Source organism: Dasypus novemcinctus, chromosome 21, assembly GCF_030445035.2.
Source record: "Dasypus novemcinctus isolate mDasNov1 chromosome 21, mDasNov1.1.hap2, whole genome shotgun sequence".
Classification (NCBI taxonomy): Eukaryota; Metazoa; Chordata; class Mammalia; order Cingulata; family Dasypodidae; genus Dasypus; species Dasypus novemcinctus.
The window spans coordinates 16,441,625-16,459,103 of NC_080693.1; the positions used below are offsets into that span (position 1 = coordinate 16,441,625).

General features: G+C 47.7%; 1 protein-coding gene across 7 annotated transcripts in view; it reads left to right on the forward strand.

The window, feature by feature from the left end:
- The window catches only part of PIGL (phosphatidylinositol glycan anchor biosynthesis class L), a 116,392-nt gene that overhangs the window by 62,924 nt on the left and 35,989 nt on the right, over positions 1–17,479 (forward strand). For all 7 annotated transcript variants that reach the window (XR_011646768.1, XR_009182300.2, XM_071210293.1 and 4 more), the window contains 4 exons: positions 4,472–4,562; positions 8,317–8,384; positions 12,217–12,248; positions 16,181–16,314. Coding sequence is in view for 5 of the 7 variants with exons in the window: in XM_071210293.1 (XP_071066394.1) it covers positions 4,472–4,562; positions 8,317–8,384; positions 12,217–12,248; positions 16,181–16,314 (325 nt within the window). In the remaining 2 variants the exon portion in view is untranslated. The remainder of the gene's footprint in view (positions 1–4,471; positions 4,563–8,316; positions 8,385–12,216; positions 12,249–16,180; positions 16,315–17,479) is intronic.

Genomic DNA, 17,479 nt, shown 5'->3' on the forward strand with positions numbered 1-17,479 from the left:
TATATATTTAAATAGAAATTCTGGTGTTTTCTTGCTTTACCCTAGTGGATCATCTTATGCACCTCCTGGATGCCTATATCCCACTTTAAAACCAATGAAAGAAATCAGGAAAGAGCTCTACAGGGGACTTCTAGACAGGAAAATGGGAGGTTTCGTTCTTTTTTTTTTTTTTTTAAAGATTTATTTATTTGTCCCTCCCTCCCCCAGATGGTTCTCTCATCTGTCTGTCCATTGTTTGCTGGACTTCTCCAGGAAGCACTGGGAACCGAACCCGGGACCTCCCACACAGGAGGCGAGTGCCCAGTGGCCTGAGCCACCTCCACTCCTGTGAGCTACGGCATCTGCTGGCTTGTGGCATCTGCTTGTTGTGGCGTCTGGCTTGTTGCAGCACATATGGCATCTGCTTGTCTTATTCAGGAGGCACCAGAACCTGAACCTGGGGCTTCCCATGTGGTAGGTGGGTGCCCAACTGGTTGAGTCACATCTGCTTCCCTTTAATTTTTTGAAGGGGCTTAAATTAAACTAATAAGCAATAACAGCACTACTTTTTTAAAATTATTAAAACTTTTAATTTTGAAATTACATCAAACTACAGGAAAGGTGCAAAAAAACAAGCTAACATGGAATTCCAATATAACCTAAATGTAGCTATCCAAATATACCAGCTATTAGCATTTTGTAACATATATCATTGTCTATCTGTCTGTCTATATATCTATCATCTCTGTATCTAATCTATCATCTTTCTATATATACATCTATCTTATAACTATCATTTGTCTATTTTCTGAACATTTTAGAGTAGTCTTGCTAGGATCATACTCCTCTAACACTTCACACTTCCATCTTCATTTCCTAAGGACAAAGACGCTAGTGTAACCACCTTAAATACAGCTATCAAGTTCAAGAAATTTCTTTTTTAAAGATTTATTTTTATTTATTTCTCTCCCCATCCCCCCCGAGCCCCATAGTCTGTTCTCTGTGTCCATTCGCTGCATGTTCTTTTTTGTCCGCCTGCACTCTTGTCAGTGGCACCGGGAATCTGTGTCTCTTTTTGTTGCATCATCTTACTGCACCAGCTCTCCATGTGTGTGGCACCACTCCTGGGCAGGCTGCGCTTTTCTCGTGCAGGGTGGCTCTCCTTATGGGGGCGCACTTCTTGCATGTGGGGCTCCCCTACATGGGGGACACCCCTGTGTGGCATGGCACTCCTTGTGTGCATTAGCTGTGCATGGGCCAGCTCCACACGGGTCCGGAGGCCCTGGGTTTGAACCCTGGACCTCCCATGTGGTAAGCGGATGCTCTATCAGGTGAGCCAAATCTGCTTCCCAAGTTCAAGAAATTTAACATTTATACAAAGCATACAGTCCATATTTCCATTTTTTCAGTGGTCTCAATAATGCCCTTTGGGGACATTTTTCTCCTCCATTATTAGTTGCAATCCAGGATCATATATTACATCAAGTTGTCCCATCTCTTTAGTCTCTCTAGTTTTTTAATTGTGGTAAAATACACACAACATAAAAGTTCCCATCTCAGCCACTCCTTAGCTTATGATTTAGTGCCATTTCTCACATTCACAACATTATTATCATCACCACCATCCATTGCCAAAACACTCCATCACCTCAAGCAGAAGCTCAGCTCCCTGATGCAGGACCTCATCGTTCCCCTCCCCGCCACTGGTAGCTGGCACTCCACCTCTGAAGATGAGAATTTGCATATTCTAGTTACTGCATGTAAGTGGAATCATACAATACCTGTCCTTTGTGTTTATTTCACTCAACGTCTTCGAGTTCATCCTTGTTATGTTATGTACCAAAGATCATTCTTCGTTTTTATATGTAATTTTAAAAAAGAAATTATAGGTGTACAAAAAATCATGCCGCAAATACAGAGTTCCCATACAGCCACCCCCCCCTTTTTTTTGCATTAATGTGATAGCTTTGTTACAAGTGGTGAAACGATATTATTATAATTATGCTATTAACTAGAGTTCATAGTTTACATTAGGGCTCATGGTTTGTGTTTTCCAGTCCTATGGTATTGTATTTTTATTATTCTAGAAATATATATACAACCTAAAATTTCCCCTCTTAACCACATTCAAATATATAATTCAGCAGTGTTAATTCCATTCACAAGGTTGTGCTACTGTCTGTTTTCTGTTATCAAAACTTTTCCATCACCCCAAGCAGCAACTCTGTACCCATTAAGCATTACCTCCCCCTTCCTTACCCTCTCCCGGGCCCCTGGTAACCTGTATTTTTGTTTCTGACTACAAATTTGAATAGTCACAACTTGGACATTTGCATATCTCCTTACAGTTTTTAAGTGCTTTCCCGTGTGTTATCTCACTTGATCTCTCAAATAAATAAAGAGAAATGAAGTGGATCAAAGTCAGTGGACAGATTTTGGGAAATCTTGAATACCTGACCAAGAGGACGTTGGACTTTATCCTGGGTCATCTGGCAAACACCTGGAAGGGAGAAGCACAACCTGAACACCACACAGCTGTATCAGGCGAGCAAGGGGTTCTTTACAGTCCAGGGTCCCCTGAGTAATTGGCCTCTTTACCAGGTCACCAGGCAAGAAAGGAGTAACATTTCTTCCTGTGAACCTCCCTCTAGGTGAGCTTCCGGAGAAGGGCAGATCCTGGTTCTGGGAGGAGCAATGAAAGGCAGCGAGGCGCTTCTCGCCCTTCTGGGATTCTCTTTCCACACTTCAGCACCAAGAATTGGCAGGCGCCAGCAGCCCCTTTCCCCATCTTGTGTGCTGAAGACCCCCGTGAACACATGGGGATGTCCAGCCTGCACGAGTGACGACCTGACACACTCGCAGGCTGGGAACAGAAACATGGCTCTTGGCTCCCCAGGGGTTCTCCTTCAGCAGCCTGAGCTCAGCAGGTCAAGTCCACTCCCACCCTAGTCAGCTCTGTTTCCAGGGCAACTGACTGGACTTCGTACTGGTCCCTACTTTCTCCCTATCCTTTTCCCCCTGGGCGAGCCGTGGGCCTTGCTCACCACCATGGGAAACACATGGACTGGCTGACAGGACAACAGGACTGTGCTCTGGAGAGTAAAAAGCTGCCCTCTACAGCGAGCAGCCTAGGACCTTGGTGGAGGTAGCTAGGGACACCAAGAACTCCTTTATTTACTGCTGAGGCTCTTGTTGTGTTCCTGCTCAGAAACCTCCAGTGACTCTCCTTTGCCTCAAGTCTGAAGACGGTCACTTAACAGCCTTTACGTAGAGAAGTTTGGGCCTCCCGCATTGCGAGGACAGAGCCCATGTGTCCTCACAGGAGCGTGACCCGTGTTGCCAGAGGATCTGAGCAGAGGAGCGAGGGAAATCTGTGAGACTATGAATCATCTCCCCAAAAGGGGGGGCCTCGTCTCAGCTGATGCAATAGATCCAGGCACCAAAAAAAAAAGGACCCGAAGAACGTCAGCCAGGAGAGGGAGACAGGTCTGAGGAGACCCAGGGCCACAGTGATCTAGTGGAGACCTGTACTTCCGAGACCAGCAATAGGGTGCAGCTCTGCCCTGGTGGCTCCCTGGCACTCGGACATCTTGCCTTTGCAGTCAGAAAACCTGGGTCAAATCCACCTAGGAACCTAGTAAGCAGCCTTAGAACTTCATTTCTAAACTCCTTCAAGAGGTCTTCGTGACGTCAAATGAAGGGATGCACATTTGTACTTTTTATCAAAGGGCTGTTACCGTCATTCTTACAAAGAGTGTATGAAGGAAGCAGATTTGACTCAACAGATAGAGCATCCGCCTACCATATGGGAGGTCCAGGGTCCAAACCCGGTGCATCCTGACCTGTATGGTGAGCTGGCCCATGCGCAGTGCTGATGCACTCAGGAGTGTGCCATGCAGGGGTGTCCCCTGCGTAGGGGAGCCCCACGCGCAAGGAGTACACCTCATAAGGAGAGCCACCCAGCATGAAAAAAGGGCAGCCTGCCCGTGAGTGGTGCCGCACACACAAGAGCTGACACAGCAAGATGATGCAATAAAAAGAGACACAGATTCCCGGTGCCGCTGACAACAGTACAAGTGGACACAGAGGAACACACAGCGAATGGACAGAAAGAGCAGACAACTGGGGGGTGGGGGGTGGAGAGAAATAAATTAAAAAATCTTTAAAAAAAAGTATGTGAGTCTGCCTCGTGGGCAAGTGTGTCTCTGACACATCCGTCCTCCCATTTGTGGACAGAGCCTTGTCTCACTATTCCTTCCCCTCAGCCACAAGAGCCACCCAAAGCTCCCAAAGCAGATTGTGTGGAATTGTACCTTGATATCTAATTGTTTCCTGCTTGTAAATCTTATCTCTTTAACTGACATCTAAAGTGCTTTAAGAATAGGGGGGGCTTCCCCTGCCTCGTGCCCCAAAACCAGACACCCTTCCTGGAGCTTGGGGAGAGTTTGGTGCCTGATTAGAAAAGGTCTTAAGTTGTTCTTCTCCCTTCCAGGTGTTTCCCAGATGACCCAGGTGTGCAATGGGACACTGGGCACGTGGCCAGCGTTCTCCTCCTGCACATAGAAGCTAACAGCATCAACCTGGTAAGGAAACAGCGCCCCCAGTGGACAGCCTGGGAACCCGTCCTGCCAGTGGGTTTCTGCCGCCTTGGCTGTGGCTGCCCTCCCACTGCCACAGTCCTTTCCAAAGGCCACTCCGTAAAGAGCCAAGACCTCCAGTGCTCTCTGTTAAACCTACTGAGGAGCAGAGGCACCTTTCCATTACCTTCTAGGTCGGTGTTAAGAGTGTGTAGCTCAATGAATCAGTGCTCAGGTAGAGGAGTGTTCCAAACTGCATCCTCTTTAATTATTGCCCTCCCCCCCACCTCTGTCCTGCCCCCTTAAAATGCAAGTCACCAGACACTGCACTATGACACACTTGTACAAAATTGCAGTTTTTAAAAGATTTATTTTTTACTTTTATTTATTTTTAATTTATCCCCCCTCCCCAGATGGTTCTCTTTGTCTGTCTGTTCATTCGCGTTCTCCAGAAGGCACCAGGAACTAAACCCGGGACCTCCCACGTGGGAGGCGAGTGCCCAGTGGCCTGAGCCACACCTGCTTCCCGTGGGCTGCAGCATCTGCTGGCTGTGGCATCTGCTCCTTTAGGCATCTGCTCATTGCAATGGGGCGCGCCATCTAGCTCTCGGAGCAAGTGCTTGTCTTCTTTATGAGGCATCGGGATCCGAACCCGAGACCTCCCATGTGGTAGTTGGATGCCCAATTGGTTGAGCCACATCCCCTCCCCAAAAACTGCACTCTTGACAAACATTTTCACACTTAGAGCATCATTTTAACTTCAGAGGTAAATGTCATTATCATTCTCATTTTTACACTGAGGACATTGAGGTTTTCAGAGGCCGAGCAGCTTGCCCAAGGTAGGCAAGTAGTGAATGTAGCATTTTAATCCTCAATTCTCACTCCAGATACCATATGGAAAATTTCAAGCCCACTGCAGGGAGAAGAGTCTAGTCACAATTAGAACATCATTGTTTTTTGTTTTTATTGCAGTAACAGATATACAACATAAGCTTTCCCATTCTAACCACCTTCAAGTATACAATTCGGTGGAAACAGCATCATTATTCCAGGGGAAAACTTTAGAACAATAGTGGAGATTCTATTTTGCATTTACTTGCAAAGGTAGACAAGCCTAGTAACATCCTTCTCAGCTCTACCAGAATCAAGAGTACCGTCTTAGCCAGAAGACGGAAGATTTTAAGGCTGCCAAGGAGGCTCACTGTCTACCTGTCCAAAAAAACCTTCATGGGTGTGGCAGTTTGAGATTATTTGTGAATTCCCAAAAGAGAAAGATTATGTTTATAAACTAATATATTCCTCTAAGTGTGATACTGTATTAATCAGCCAAGGGGTGCAGATGCAAAATACCAGAAATTGGTTGGTTTTTATAAAGGGTATTTATTTGGGGTAGGAGCTTACAGATACCAGGCCATAAAGCATAAGTTACATCCCTCACCAAAGTCTATTTTCACGTGTTGGAGCAAGATGGCTGCCAATGTCTACGAGGGTTCAGGCTTCCTGGGTTCCCCCCTTTCAGGGTCTTGCTTCTCTCTGGGTTCAGGGTTCCTCTCTTCCTGGGGCTTGCTTCTCTTTCCTCTGTGTGCTTACTACCTGGGGCTACAGTTTAAGAATTCAGCATCAAACTCCAACATCAAAACTCCAACATGAAAAACCCTCACCTCTGTCTTTCACCATGTCTTTTATCTGTGAGTCCCCACCCACCAAGGCGCGGGGATTCAATGCCCTAATGACGTCGCCCAATCAAAGCCCTAATCATAACTTAATTACGCCCGGGTGCAGACCAGATTACAAATATAATCCAATATCTATTTTTGGAATTCATAACCATATCAAACTGCTACAGATACCCTTTGATTGTATTAAATTCAAAGGATTCAGGTTTACTTTATAAAATCAGTTTAGGACTTCTGATTGCACTACATCAGTGAGGCATAACACAGGCTGAATCCCCTCCCCCTTGATGGGCTGATATAAAGACACTCACTAAAGACAGCACACGGAAAGAGTGAGAGAGTGCCATAGATGCCAGAGGTGACAGAACGGAGGCTCAAACAGCTAAAGCCCCGGGAAAAGATGAGACATTCACCTGATAGTTTGCAGCTGAAGAGAACAGAGCAGCTGAGCAGCTGAGAAGGCCTGGAGAGAAATGAGCCTATGCCAGATTCTGATAGAGGAATTCCTGAGACCAGGCAGAGGTCAGCAACCATCTTGCTTCAACATGTGGCAGCTGACTTTGGTGAGAAAGCAAACTTGAGTTGGACTCTTCAGGACCTTGTAACTGTAAGCTTCTACCCCAAATAAACACCCTTTTAAAAGCCAACAGATTTCTGGAACTTTCCATCAGCACCCCTTCGCTGACTAATATAGTAGGTGTCTAAAATTCCACTATTTAAAGCTCCATTTCTTTGGTTTAAGTTTTGATTAATCCTCATTCTAATACAAATCCTCCTGGCGGAAAAATATATTTCGTTTTTATCAGTGATGACTTCACGAGTGGATCGATTAGTTAGACCTTTCTTTTTTTCTTTTTTTTTTTTAAAGATTTATTTATTTATTTATTTAATTCCCCCCCCTCCCCTGGTTGTCTGTTCTTGGTGTCTATTTGCTGCGTCTTGTTTCTTTGTCCGCTTCTGTTGTCATCAGCGGCACAGGAAGTGTGGGCGGCGCCATTCCTGGGCAGGCTGCTCTTTCTTTTCACGCTGGGCGGCTTTCCTCACGGGCGCACTCCTTGTGCGTGGGGCTCCCCCACGCGGGGGACACCCTTGCGTGGCACGGCACTCCTTGCGCGCATCAGCACTGCGCATGGCCAGCTCCACACGGGTCAAGGAGGCCCGGGGTTTGAACCGCGGACCTCCCATATGGTAGACGGACGCCCTAACCACTGGGCCAAAGTCCGTTTCCCAGTTAGACCTTTCTTAAGAGCACATTTCCACCCGTGCATTCGTCAGCCATTTTTGTTTTCAGATGACAGAAAACAGCTGAAACCTACAGTCAAAATGGGGCACGTGACTGGCTCACTCACAGATCACAAGAGGGTGGAGATACAGATGGGCCCAAGGGACCCCTGCCAGGACTCTTCTCTGTCCTGGCACCGTGTGTCAGCTTCATTCTTCCTCCCAGCTAGAAAAAATGGTTACCTTTTAAAATCCATGTGCAGAAATGAAATGTGAGAAACTAGATACACAGATCTGTGGAAATGGAAACAAGCAATCTGTAAACCAATAGCCGCTTTTCAGGATATATACACATGCTATGAAATCTCATTTGTTCTTCACAACCACCCTCTTCTACAGATATTTAACTTCATTTTACCTCAGAGACACCATGTAGACATCATCCCTCAAAACTTTTCACATGCTCAGTTTGGCATGAGGAAAAGAAACCACATAAACCAGGCAGCATCTGTGCGCCCCGAGTTCATGCAGCAGCCATCCGGGAAAACAGTGCCCTGATGGCCAAGCAGATATATTCTGATATTCGGAACCCAGGTTTCAGTCATAGCTGAATTCCGCTCTGCTCCACTGGCCTGGAGCAAGCGTGAACAGTAACCTCCACGGAACCTCAGCCAAGTCAGTCGTCACACACCACTGACACTGGGCTGCTCAGATGCAGTCCAGGCGTATCAGGACTGGAGAGCTCCAGAGTCCCGCTGGCTCCCTTCCTTCCTAAACAAACAGGGACAGTCCCTTGGAAGTGGAGGGCATTCCCACTTTATGAGCAAGGCGGTCACGAGTCAAAGCCCTGTGCTTCTCTCCAGGTGGTGACTTTCGACGCGTGGGGAGTAAGTGGCCACGTCAACCATGTTGCGCTCTATGCAGCTGCAAGGTAGGATCCTGGGGGATGGAGGTAGGAGGGGGCTTGTTCATTGGCTTAGGGTTTCCGGTTTCTGAAGTGCTTCCCCACTCATCCTCTGATCCCTGTGAAACTTTCCAGTGAATTCTTCTTTACCTGTCATTGGCCAGGTTGCTCTCTCTGTCTCACCATGTGCCTCCTGTGGGGAAATTTCCCTCAAATCTTATTTGTAGGAATGCTGGCCCCCTAAAAGCTGAAGTTTTCCACCCTACAGGTACCGAAATGAGGTAGCCCTTTTTGTTTTTAATTAATTAATTTATCCCCCCCCCCTTGTTTTGTGTCACTGTCTGCTCTGTGTCCATTTGCTGTTCATTCTTCTGTGTCTGCTTGTTTTCTCTTTAGGCAGCACTGGGAACCCATCCTGGGACCTTTCAGAGAGGGAGAGAGGTGCATAATCTCTTGTGCCACCTCAGCTCCCTGGTCTACTTTATCTCTTATTGTCTCTCCTCTGTGTCTCTTTTTGTTATGTCATCTTGCAAGGCCAGCACTCTCTCTGGGCCAGCACTTTGCGTAGGCCAGCTTGCCACTTGGGCCAGCTTGCCACAAAGGTCAGCTTATCTTTACCAGGAGGCCCTGGGAATTGAACCCTGGACCTCCTAGATGGTAGACAAGAGCCCAGTCACATGAGCCACATCTACTTCCCAAGGTAGCCAATTTTATTTCCTTCTTTGCTTTGGCTGCAGAAAGCTGTTAGGGCCAAATTTGCAACCCCTTGTAACAATTGCACAAGACTTGAAGGCGTGAGTTCTGTAAATCAGTGTCCCTCTGGGCTTTATCTTCTTTTTCCTCCCCTGAGTTTCACTTATTTTGTTACCTGACATTGTGCATTTTGTACGTTACCTCAAATTTGGGGGGGGTGGGTGAGGAGGATATACATATATAATATGAAATCTCATTTGTTCTTCACAGCCCACCTATTTTACAGACATTTATCTCCATTTTATTGGTAAAAAGATTGAATGTGTCCTACACAGGGTCATTCAAGCTTAGACCACGTTTCCTCTCCTCTGGGGAGGCACTTCTCCTGGGCCTCAGCGTCAGTAGGGTGGTGACCCTGTCCCAACCAAGGAGGAAGGAAAGGGGCAATGCGAAGTGAAGGACTTATTTGATAACCTTCCTCTAAAGATGCCCAGCATTCTCAGACTAAAACAGTGAAACACGGGGCCTGGGAATCCACCTCATTCGTCATTGAGTCTGACCGCCTCTGTTCACCATGGCAGTGGAGTGGTTTGCGCAGCCCTCATCGCCACTTTCCGTTAGTAAGTAGCTGTGTGTCTGGGAGGCCATCAATTCACCTCTTTGCATCTTAGTTTTGTCATCTGAGAGATGAGAAATAGTCACACCGAGCCTGTAGATGGGTTTGAGGAAATTAGATGAAATAAGACATCTAACAGAGAAGGGTCCATGTTTTCCTCTTCCCTCCCTCCCTTTTCAAGTGCCCTTGTTCTGGCCCTTGCATTCTCTCTTTTTTTTTTTCTGACATGGGCCACATGAGGCCAGTTTATTGCAGTTAAATACTTCTCCATAGATATTTTTGTCCATTTTTTCCGTATAGAAAATTAACATGCTCACACACACACACACACCCAGGGGGAGCAGGGATCCAGAAGCAAGCAGTGGGGTGGGACACGGCCTCCACCTCCTCCCTCTGCCTCGGGTGAGCTCACCAGGAGTCGGCCCTTTCTCCTGTACTCTTGTCCGATGGGTGGTCGTGTGGGCTCCCTGCAGAAGCTCCCTGGAGAGCACCTCTGCCCAGCCACCCAAAGCGCACAGACACACCAGGGACACACTGGCTGACCGCCATGACTGCCGCAAGAGCTGGAGAGGGCAGCCCAGAGGCTGTTTCATGTCATCTGTGGTCACCTCTGGGAGCCCCTCGCGAGGCAGGCGCAAGCCGCCTTCGGGCCTCGGTGGCTCTCTCCATTCTTCTCCCCTCCTAGAGGCCCAGCCGGTCACCTCCCAGCCCGTCCTTCCTTCCCTCTGGACCTGCCTTCCACCCTCCTTAGCCTACTAACTGTCTTCTTGGGAAGCGGACTTGGCCCAGTGAATAGGGCGTCCATCTACCACATGGGAGGTCCACAGTTCAAACCCCGGGCCTCCTTGACCCATGTGGAGCTGGCCCATGCGCAGTGCTGATGCGCGCAAGGAGTGCCCTGCCACGCAGGGGTGTCCCCCGCGTAGGGGAGCCCCACGCGCAAGGGGTGCGCCCCATGAGGAGAGCTGCCCAGCGCGAAAGAAAGTGCAGCCTGCCCAGGAATGGCGCCGCCCACACGGAGAGCTGACACGGCAAGATGACGCAACAAAAAGAAACACAGATTCCCGTGCTGCTGCCAATAACAGAAGCGGGCAAAGAACACGCAGCAAATAGATACAGAGAAGAGACAACTGGGGCTGGGGGCGGGGGGAGGAGAGAGAAATAAATAAAATTTTAAAATCTTAAAAAAAAAAAAACTATCTTCTCTACGGTGACAGTGGCCTCCTGGCTGCCGGAGCCATTAGGCTTCTTCCAGACCTCTCTGTGGCTCTTGACCCTGCCTGTCACTCCCTGGAATTTATCCTCCTTCCTCTTTCCCTGGCCACTGCTTCTTGTCCTCCTGATTCCTCTCCACAGAAAGGCCCCTTCCTGCTCCTGGGTCCAGGGCTCCCTTCCCAACCCCAGGCCCTTCTCAGGCCCACTCCTCTGTGGTTCTGTTTTGAGTTGTGTGTCCCCAGGACCACCTCATTCCTTAATCTAGATCCTGCGTTCCCAACTGAGAGAAACCTTGACCACTTCAAACTCGGAAAATGCCCCTGGGCTCTGTCCAGAGAACAGGGCAGAGTCACCTCTCTCCTCGCGATCCCAGCATCCTCTTTCAGGTTTTTCTCCTTCTCGGGGCTCTGCCAGGGAGTCAGCTCTATACATTTATCAGCTCTCTCTCACCTTCTCTTCTTTGACTCTGCTCTAAAAATCCCTTTTCCTATTAAGGCACGTGCATCTGTGTGCTGGGGCAGGCACAGCTGGATCTAGAATTCCCGATGCCATCTTTTTTCCCCCCTTAGATGCTCCCTCATCTGTTTGCTCATTGTTTTTGTTCATTGTCTGTTTGGTTTTTTTCCTTTAGAAGGCACCAGGAACCAAACCAGGGACCTCCCATACGGGAGGCGGGCACTCAGCTGCTTGAGCCACGTGCACTCCCTGCTCAGATTTTTTTGTTTGGTTTTTTTGCTCTTTGTTTTTGCTCAGTGTCTGCACGTTGCTGTTTGTCTTCTTTAGGAGGCACTGGGAACTGAACCCAGGACCTCCTGTGTGTGAGGTGGGCACTCAACTGCTTAAGCCACATCCACTCCCCACTGCCCATCCCATCTTTCTCCATCCCCCAGCTTTCAAAACAGCAAAGCTGGAAGGGAGTCGGGGATGACTGCCTTTGCCCTGGGGAAAGGAGAGTTAAAGAGGGAAAAAGAAATGTCACTATCAGGGGGAAAAAAATCAATTTGTATTTGAAAAATATTCTCCCACCAGTCTCATATTACACCTTCAAAGGCAGAAAACCTTGGCGAGTCCAGTGTAGTTCCCTCCACCTCTAACAGGCATTGCGTGGGCCGGGGTGCTTCACAAGCCTCTGGGTGGGCCGCCCTTGAGCAGGGGCCTTCTGCTGTGGGCAGAGGTCTGGACTCCCAGAAATCTCTGGTGATTTACGTAGAAGAAACCACCTGGAAACCTACTTGGAAGGGGGCCTAGTGGGCTTTGCTTGGGAAGACCCCTCTTGTCAACTCCCCAGGGACACTGTGATTCTTACCCACTCTCGTTCTTCCTCCCCTCCTCTAGGACCCTGCACTTGGAAGGGAAGTTACCTGAAGGTAAGGCCTGGCCCTGTTGCCCAAGGCCGCTAGCTGCTGGCCTTCTAAGAACTCGATAGGGGGAAACGGGCAAAGACAGAAAGCTGCCCGGGGCTAAGCAGAGCCAGGGAGGGAGGGAGTGGGAGGGCAGGCGAGGGAGGGCGGGCGGACAGGCCAGGGCCAGGGCTCCCGCCGTGCCTCGGCTGGCAGTGCTGCTCCAGCTTGGAGGCAGCTGTGTGTCCTGCTGCCTCCTCCGATGCGAGGAGAGGCCGGCCCTGCCCCTCACCTGGGCCTTTCTCTCAGGGAGGTCCTTTCCCCTCTCCTCAGCTGAGGACAGGTCTCTCCCATCCAAACCCACTTCCCACCCCCCAATGTATTAAGCAGGTTGTGAAAGACTGATGAGTGCCTGCCTGCTCGAGTTAAACTGAGTTCCCACTTCTTCTTAGTTATTGTTTTTAATGTGAAAACATTTTATTTCAGAATTATATTTATACATATATAATTAATTAATTAAGGGCTTTAAACAAGTAACTGTAATACCATAAACTGACAATGACTTAGCGGCATGCAAATACTTGAGGTCGGTGTGGCATGTTCATTCTTTACAAAGAATTTACATAGAATAAATTCTCATAGACATTTGGCTTCAAAATTGTATGGATGTTTTAAAAAATTGTATGTATTGGTCTTTTATTTTTTTAAAGATGTATTTTATTTATTTTTCCCTACCACCTTGTTGTTTGCATTTGCTGTGTCCAGAAACAACGGAACATGGGACCTCTGATTTGGGAGGGAAGCGCCTAATCACTTGAACCACCTCCGCTCCCTTCTTTTTTTAATTAATTTCTCTCCCCTTCCCCACCCCTAACCCCCCCCCGCCCCAGTTGTCTACTCTCTGTGTCCATTCGCTGTGTGTTCTTCTGTGTCCACTTATATTCTTGTCAGCAGCACTGGGAATCTGTGTCTCTTTTGGTTGAGTCATCTTGCTGCATCAGCTCTCCGTGTGTGCAGCACCACTCCTGGGCAGGCTGCACTTTTTCCATGCTGAGCAGCTCTCCTACGGGGCGCACTCCTTGCGCGTGGGGCTCCCCTACATGGGGGACACCCCTGCGTGGCAGGGCACTCTTTGTGTGCATCAGCACTGCGCGTGGGCCAGCTCATCACACGGGTCAGGGGTCCCTGGGTTTGAACCTTGGACCTCCCATATGGTAGGCGGACGCCCTAACCACTGGACCAAATCTGCTTCCTGCTCCCTTCTTTGTTGTGACTCTCATTACCTTTTCCTTGTGTCTCTTGTTGCGTCTTCTTTTTGCATCAGTTTGCTGCATTTACCCTCCGGGTCAGCTTGCTGTTTTGCCCATCTTCCCCAGGAGGCCCCAGACACCAAACCTGGGACCTCCCCCCGCCCCCCCCCCCCGCCATGTGGTAGGTGGGAGCTCAATTACTTGTGCCATATCTGCTTCCCTGTATTGGTCTTAACCTGAAAATAGAAACATAAGGGCAATTTAAACACTGATATTAATTTATGTGAGTTAATTCAAGTCAGTGATTAGAGAGCTATATTTTTAAAAGCTGGGGTCAGAAAGTCTTTAGGACATATCCATGTACATTTGAAGATCAGGGGCTAAAAACCCATTCCCAATAAATATTATTAAGCAAAGGATGTATAACATCCTTCACACATCTGTTATATATTATAAAATGGTACGTTTCTTTACAAATAAAGACTGTAGTATTAGTAACTACAGAGAAACTGTTGGAATGAGTTACAAAATATAACTTTCATGAGGCATCCCAGAACCATAACTTAAGGCATTCTTTTTCAATCTTGGGGCTTTTAAGAACATCTTCTTTGCTTTAATTGGTTTTATGCTTTCATTTTTGTCTTCTTCATAATCTCTTTTCTTGGCCACCTTTTTTCCCAATTGTTCCCACCAAGGTCTTGTCTCTTCTAGCCCTTTCTTCATTGGAGACATTGAGATCAACTGTTTGCTCTTCAGTGTCTTCTGCTTTGTTCTTAGCATTCATCTGATGCATTAATTTCTCAGCCTCAGGATTAAATCCTCCGAATGACATTCTTCCAAAGAGAAGATCTTCACACAGCATACTGCTCTACTCTTCTATTATGAGACTCTCTTTCTCTTTAAACTCTGGCAAATCCAAGTACCAGTGCACTTCACTAATGATTTTTTTTTTTTAAGATTTATTTTTTATTTATTTCTCTCCCCTCCCCCACACCCAGTTGTCTGTTCTCTGTGTCCATTGTTCTTCTGTGTGTTCTTCTGTGTCCACTTGTGTTCTTGTCAGCGGCACAGGGAATCTGTGTCTCTTTTTTGTTGCATCATCTTGCTGCGTCAGTTCTCCATGTGTGTGGCACTATCCCTGGGCAGGCTGCACTTTTTTTGCACGGGGCGGCTCTCCTTATGGGGTGTGCTCCTTGCACGTGGGGCTCCCCTACACGGGGGACACCCCTGCATAGCATGGCACTCCTTGCGCGCATCAGCACTGCGTGTGGGCCAGCTCCACATGGGTCAGGGGGCCCTGGGTTTGAACCCTGGACCTCCCATGTGGTAGGTGGACACTCTATCAGTTGAGCCAAATCTGCTTCCCAATGATTTTCTTCTCTTCCTCTTCTAGTTGTTTCTTTGTTTCTGAATCCAACCCCTTCTTCATAAACTTCATGCACAGGAGATTTCTGGACCACGTGTTCTTGTGCTCAACCACCGTAGTGCCTCCCGCCCACCACAGCCTTCCCCTACCTCTTCCTAACTCACCAGAAGGTAGTTGGCCCCACTTGGCCCTTTACTGCAGGACACTGTAAAATGGGGCTATTATACACCCCTCGCAGGAGTTCAGAGAACCTTAAAAGAATTGAAAGCAGCATGCTCTATCTGAGTGGGGCACTGAGCTAGGCAATCCCCAGCTGACCAAGCCTGCGAGGTCTTTGGAACATTTGATTCCTTCATCAGCTGAGACAGGCAGACTCCACACTCCAGCGCCATTTTACAGATGAGAAAATCGAGTCCCAGAGAGGTCAGGGGACTTGCCCAAGTCTTGCGGTTCTTTTTTAATTTGAATTTTTTTTTTAATATTTTTTTATTTTGTCAGTTCTTTATGACAGAGCTAGAACCAGGTCTCTGGCCTCCCCATCCAGTGAGAAATTCCTGTGTGCCTCACCTTTCCCTTGGCCTTGAAGTAGCCAGATCCCAACCTCTAGCAGCCAACCTTATCTTGCTAGGGGATGTAGGGTTAGAAGGCAGTCTGCCAGGTCTGCAGTGGCCCTTTCACCCTTCCTGTCTGCTAGAATGATGGGCAAAGAATAGCTTCATTTCTGCAGAGGCTTCTGGTAACTCCACAGCCACTGCCCTGAGTCACAAGGGAGGTATGTGTCTTAGTTTGATGGGGCTGCTATGACAAATACCACACAATCGGCAAATTAAACAATAATTTATTGTGGGAGCAGATGTAGCTCAATGGTTGAGAGCCTGCCTCCCATAATAAGGTCCCAGGTTCAATCCCTGGTACCTACTAAAAAAAAAGAATCTATTGTGTCACGGTTTCCCCTGGATTCTGCAGCACTCCGGCCATCCTCCATTACATGGCCACTCCTCTCTCCTGTGTCTGCTCCCATGATTTCCACTGACTCGTGTCTTCTAAGGACTGACTGTCTGCGAATTTCCTCTTGTGTATGAGGACTTCGTGATGTGGATTCAGTCTGACCTCATCTCAAAAGGACCCTCCAAAGATCCTATTCCCAAATGAGTCTACACCTTAACATCTTCAAAGGTCCTATTTACAAACGGATTCACACCCACAGTTCTCCGGAGATTAGGACTTGAACTTGTCTCTATGGGGACGTGACTCAATCTCAGCAGGAGGGTAGGGGTGCTCAAGGGAGAATCTGCGTGGATACCAGGAGACTCTTCTCTTCTCCCCTCTCTTCCCACCCCCAGGGTGTTCCGTGCTGACACTCCAGTCCGTGAACGTGCTACGCAAGTACGTCTCCTTCCTGGACCTGCTTGTGTCGCTGCTTCACGCCCAGGATGTCCTCTTCGTGCTCACCAGAGAAGAAGTGACACAAGCCAAGGTGAGGATTGCAAGTTCCTGGACACCCCCGACTCTAGATCTGTGCCCCAGGACCCCTGACTCCTCGAAATTCCCTCCTCGGGGCCTCAGCATCTGCCCCAGAGTCTTTTGTTTGTTTTACTTTGTTTTTTGAGGTACCGGAGACAGGTATTGAACCCAGGACCTCCTTTTTCTGTGGGAAGCCTGTGCTCAACCACTGAGTCACGGTGGCTTCCCTGATTCAGTCTTCCCGCACTTTCTGCTTGTTGTATGTACTTGTTTTTTTCAGGGGGCACCGGGATCTCCCATGTGGGAGGCAGGCGCTTAACTGCCTGAGCCCTATGTGCTCCCAGCCCCAGAGGTTTAGACCTTTGCCAGCAAAACCCTGGGGTTCACGTATTTTAAATGACTTTTACCTTTTTTTCTGGTTATAAAAATAATACATGCTTTAGAAAGTAAAGAATAAGATGTGCTCATTGTAGAAAATCTGGAAATACATCAAAGCATCAAACAGAAAATTAAAAACTACCTGGAATCCCACAACTCAGAGGTAATCAAAATGTTAAGAATATGTCCTTCTATTATACACACACACACACACATACACATCCTCCTTTTTAATTTTTATTTTCTTATTTTTTTCCTTTTTTGTTTTTGTTTTTAGTTTTATATATATATATATATACTTTTTTAAATGGGATCACACAGTCCCTACTATTTAAAATCTGCTTTAATCGTGTATTTGAACATTTTCTATGTCATTAAGTATTCTACAAAGAGAATTGCAATGGTTGCTTCTTATTCCATGGCACAGTGGTACTATAAAATAGATAACAAATCCCTCAGTAATGGGCATTTCGGTTTGTAGGTTTTTTGCTATGACTCAGCTGGAGTCTCAGCGGAATTCAGATTGTCGGGGATCCCCTGGAAGGAGCAGGTGGGGAGAAGCCTCTCTGCCTGCCGAGGAAGAGCCAGGCCTTGGTGCTGTGGGAGGGAACGCTCTTAGCTGTCAGTGATTCTGAGCACCAGAGCTGGAGAGAGGCAGGTTGAGGAGAATCAATCCCCAGTGCACTTCTCAGGCCACTGTGGAGAGAAAGGTAGCAATGAGTAAACACGGGGAGAGTTGTTTTGTTAGAAATTCAAGATACTGATATGTCTGCCATTTTTTTGCTTAGCTTTATTTTCTA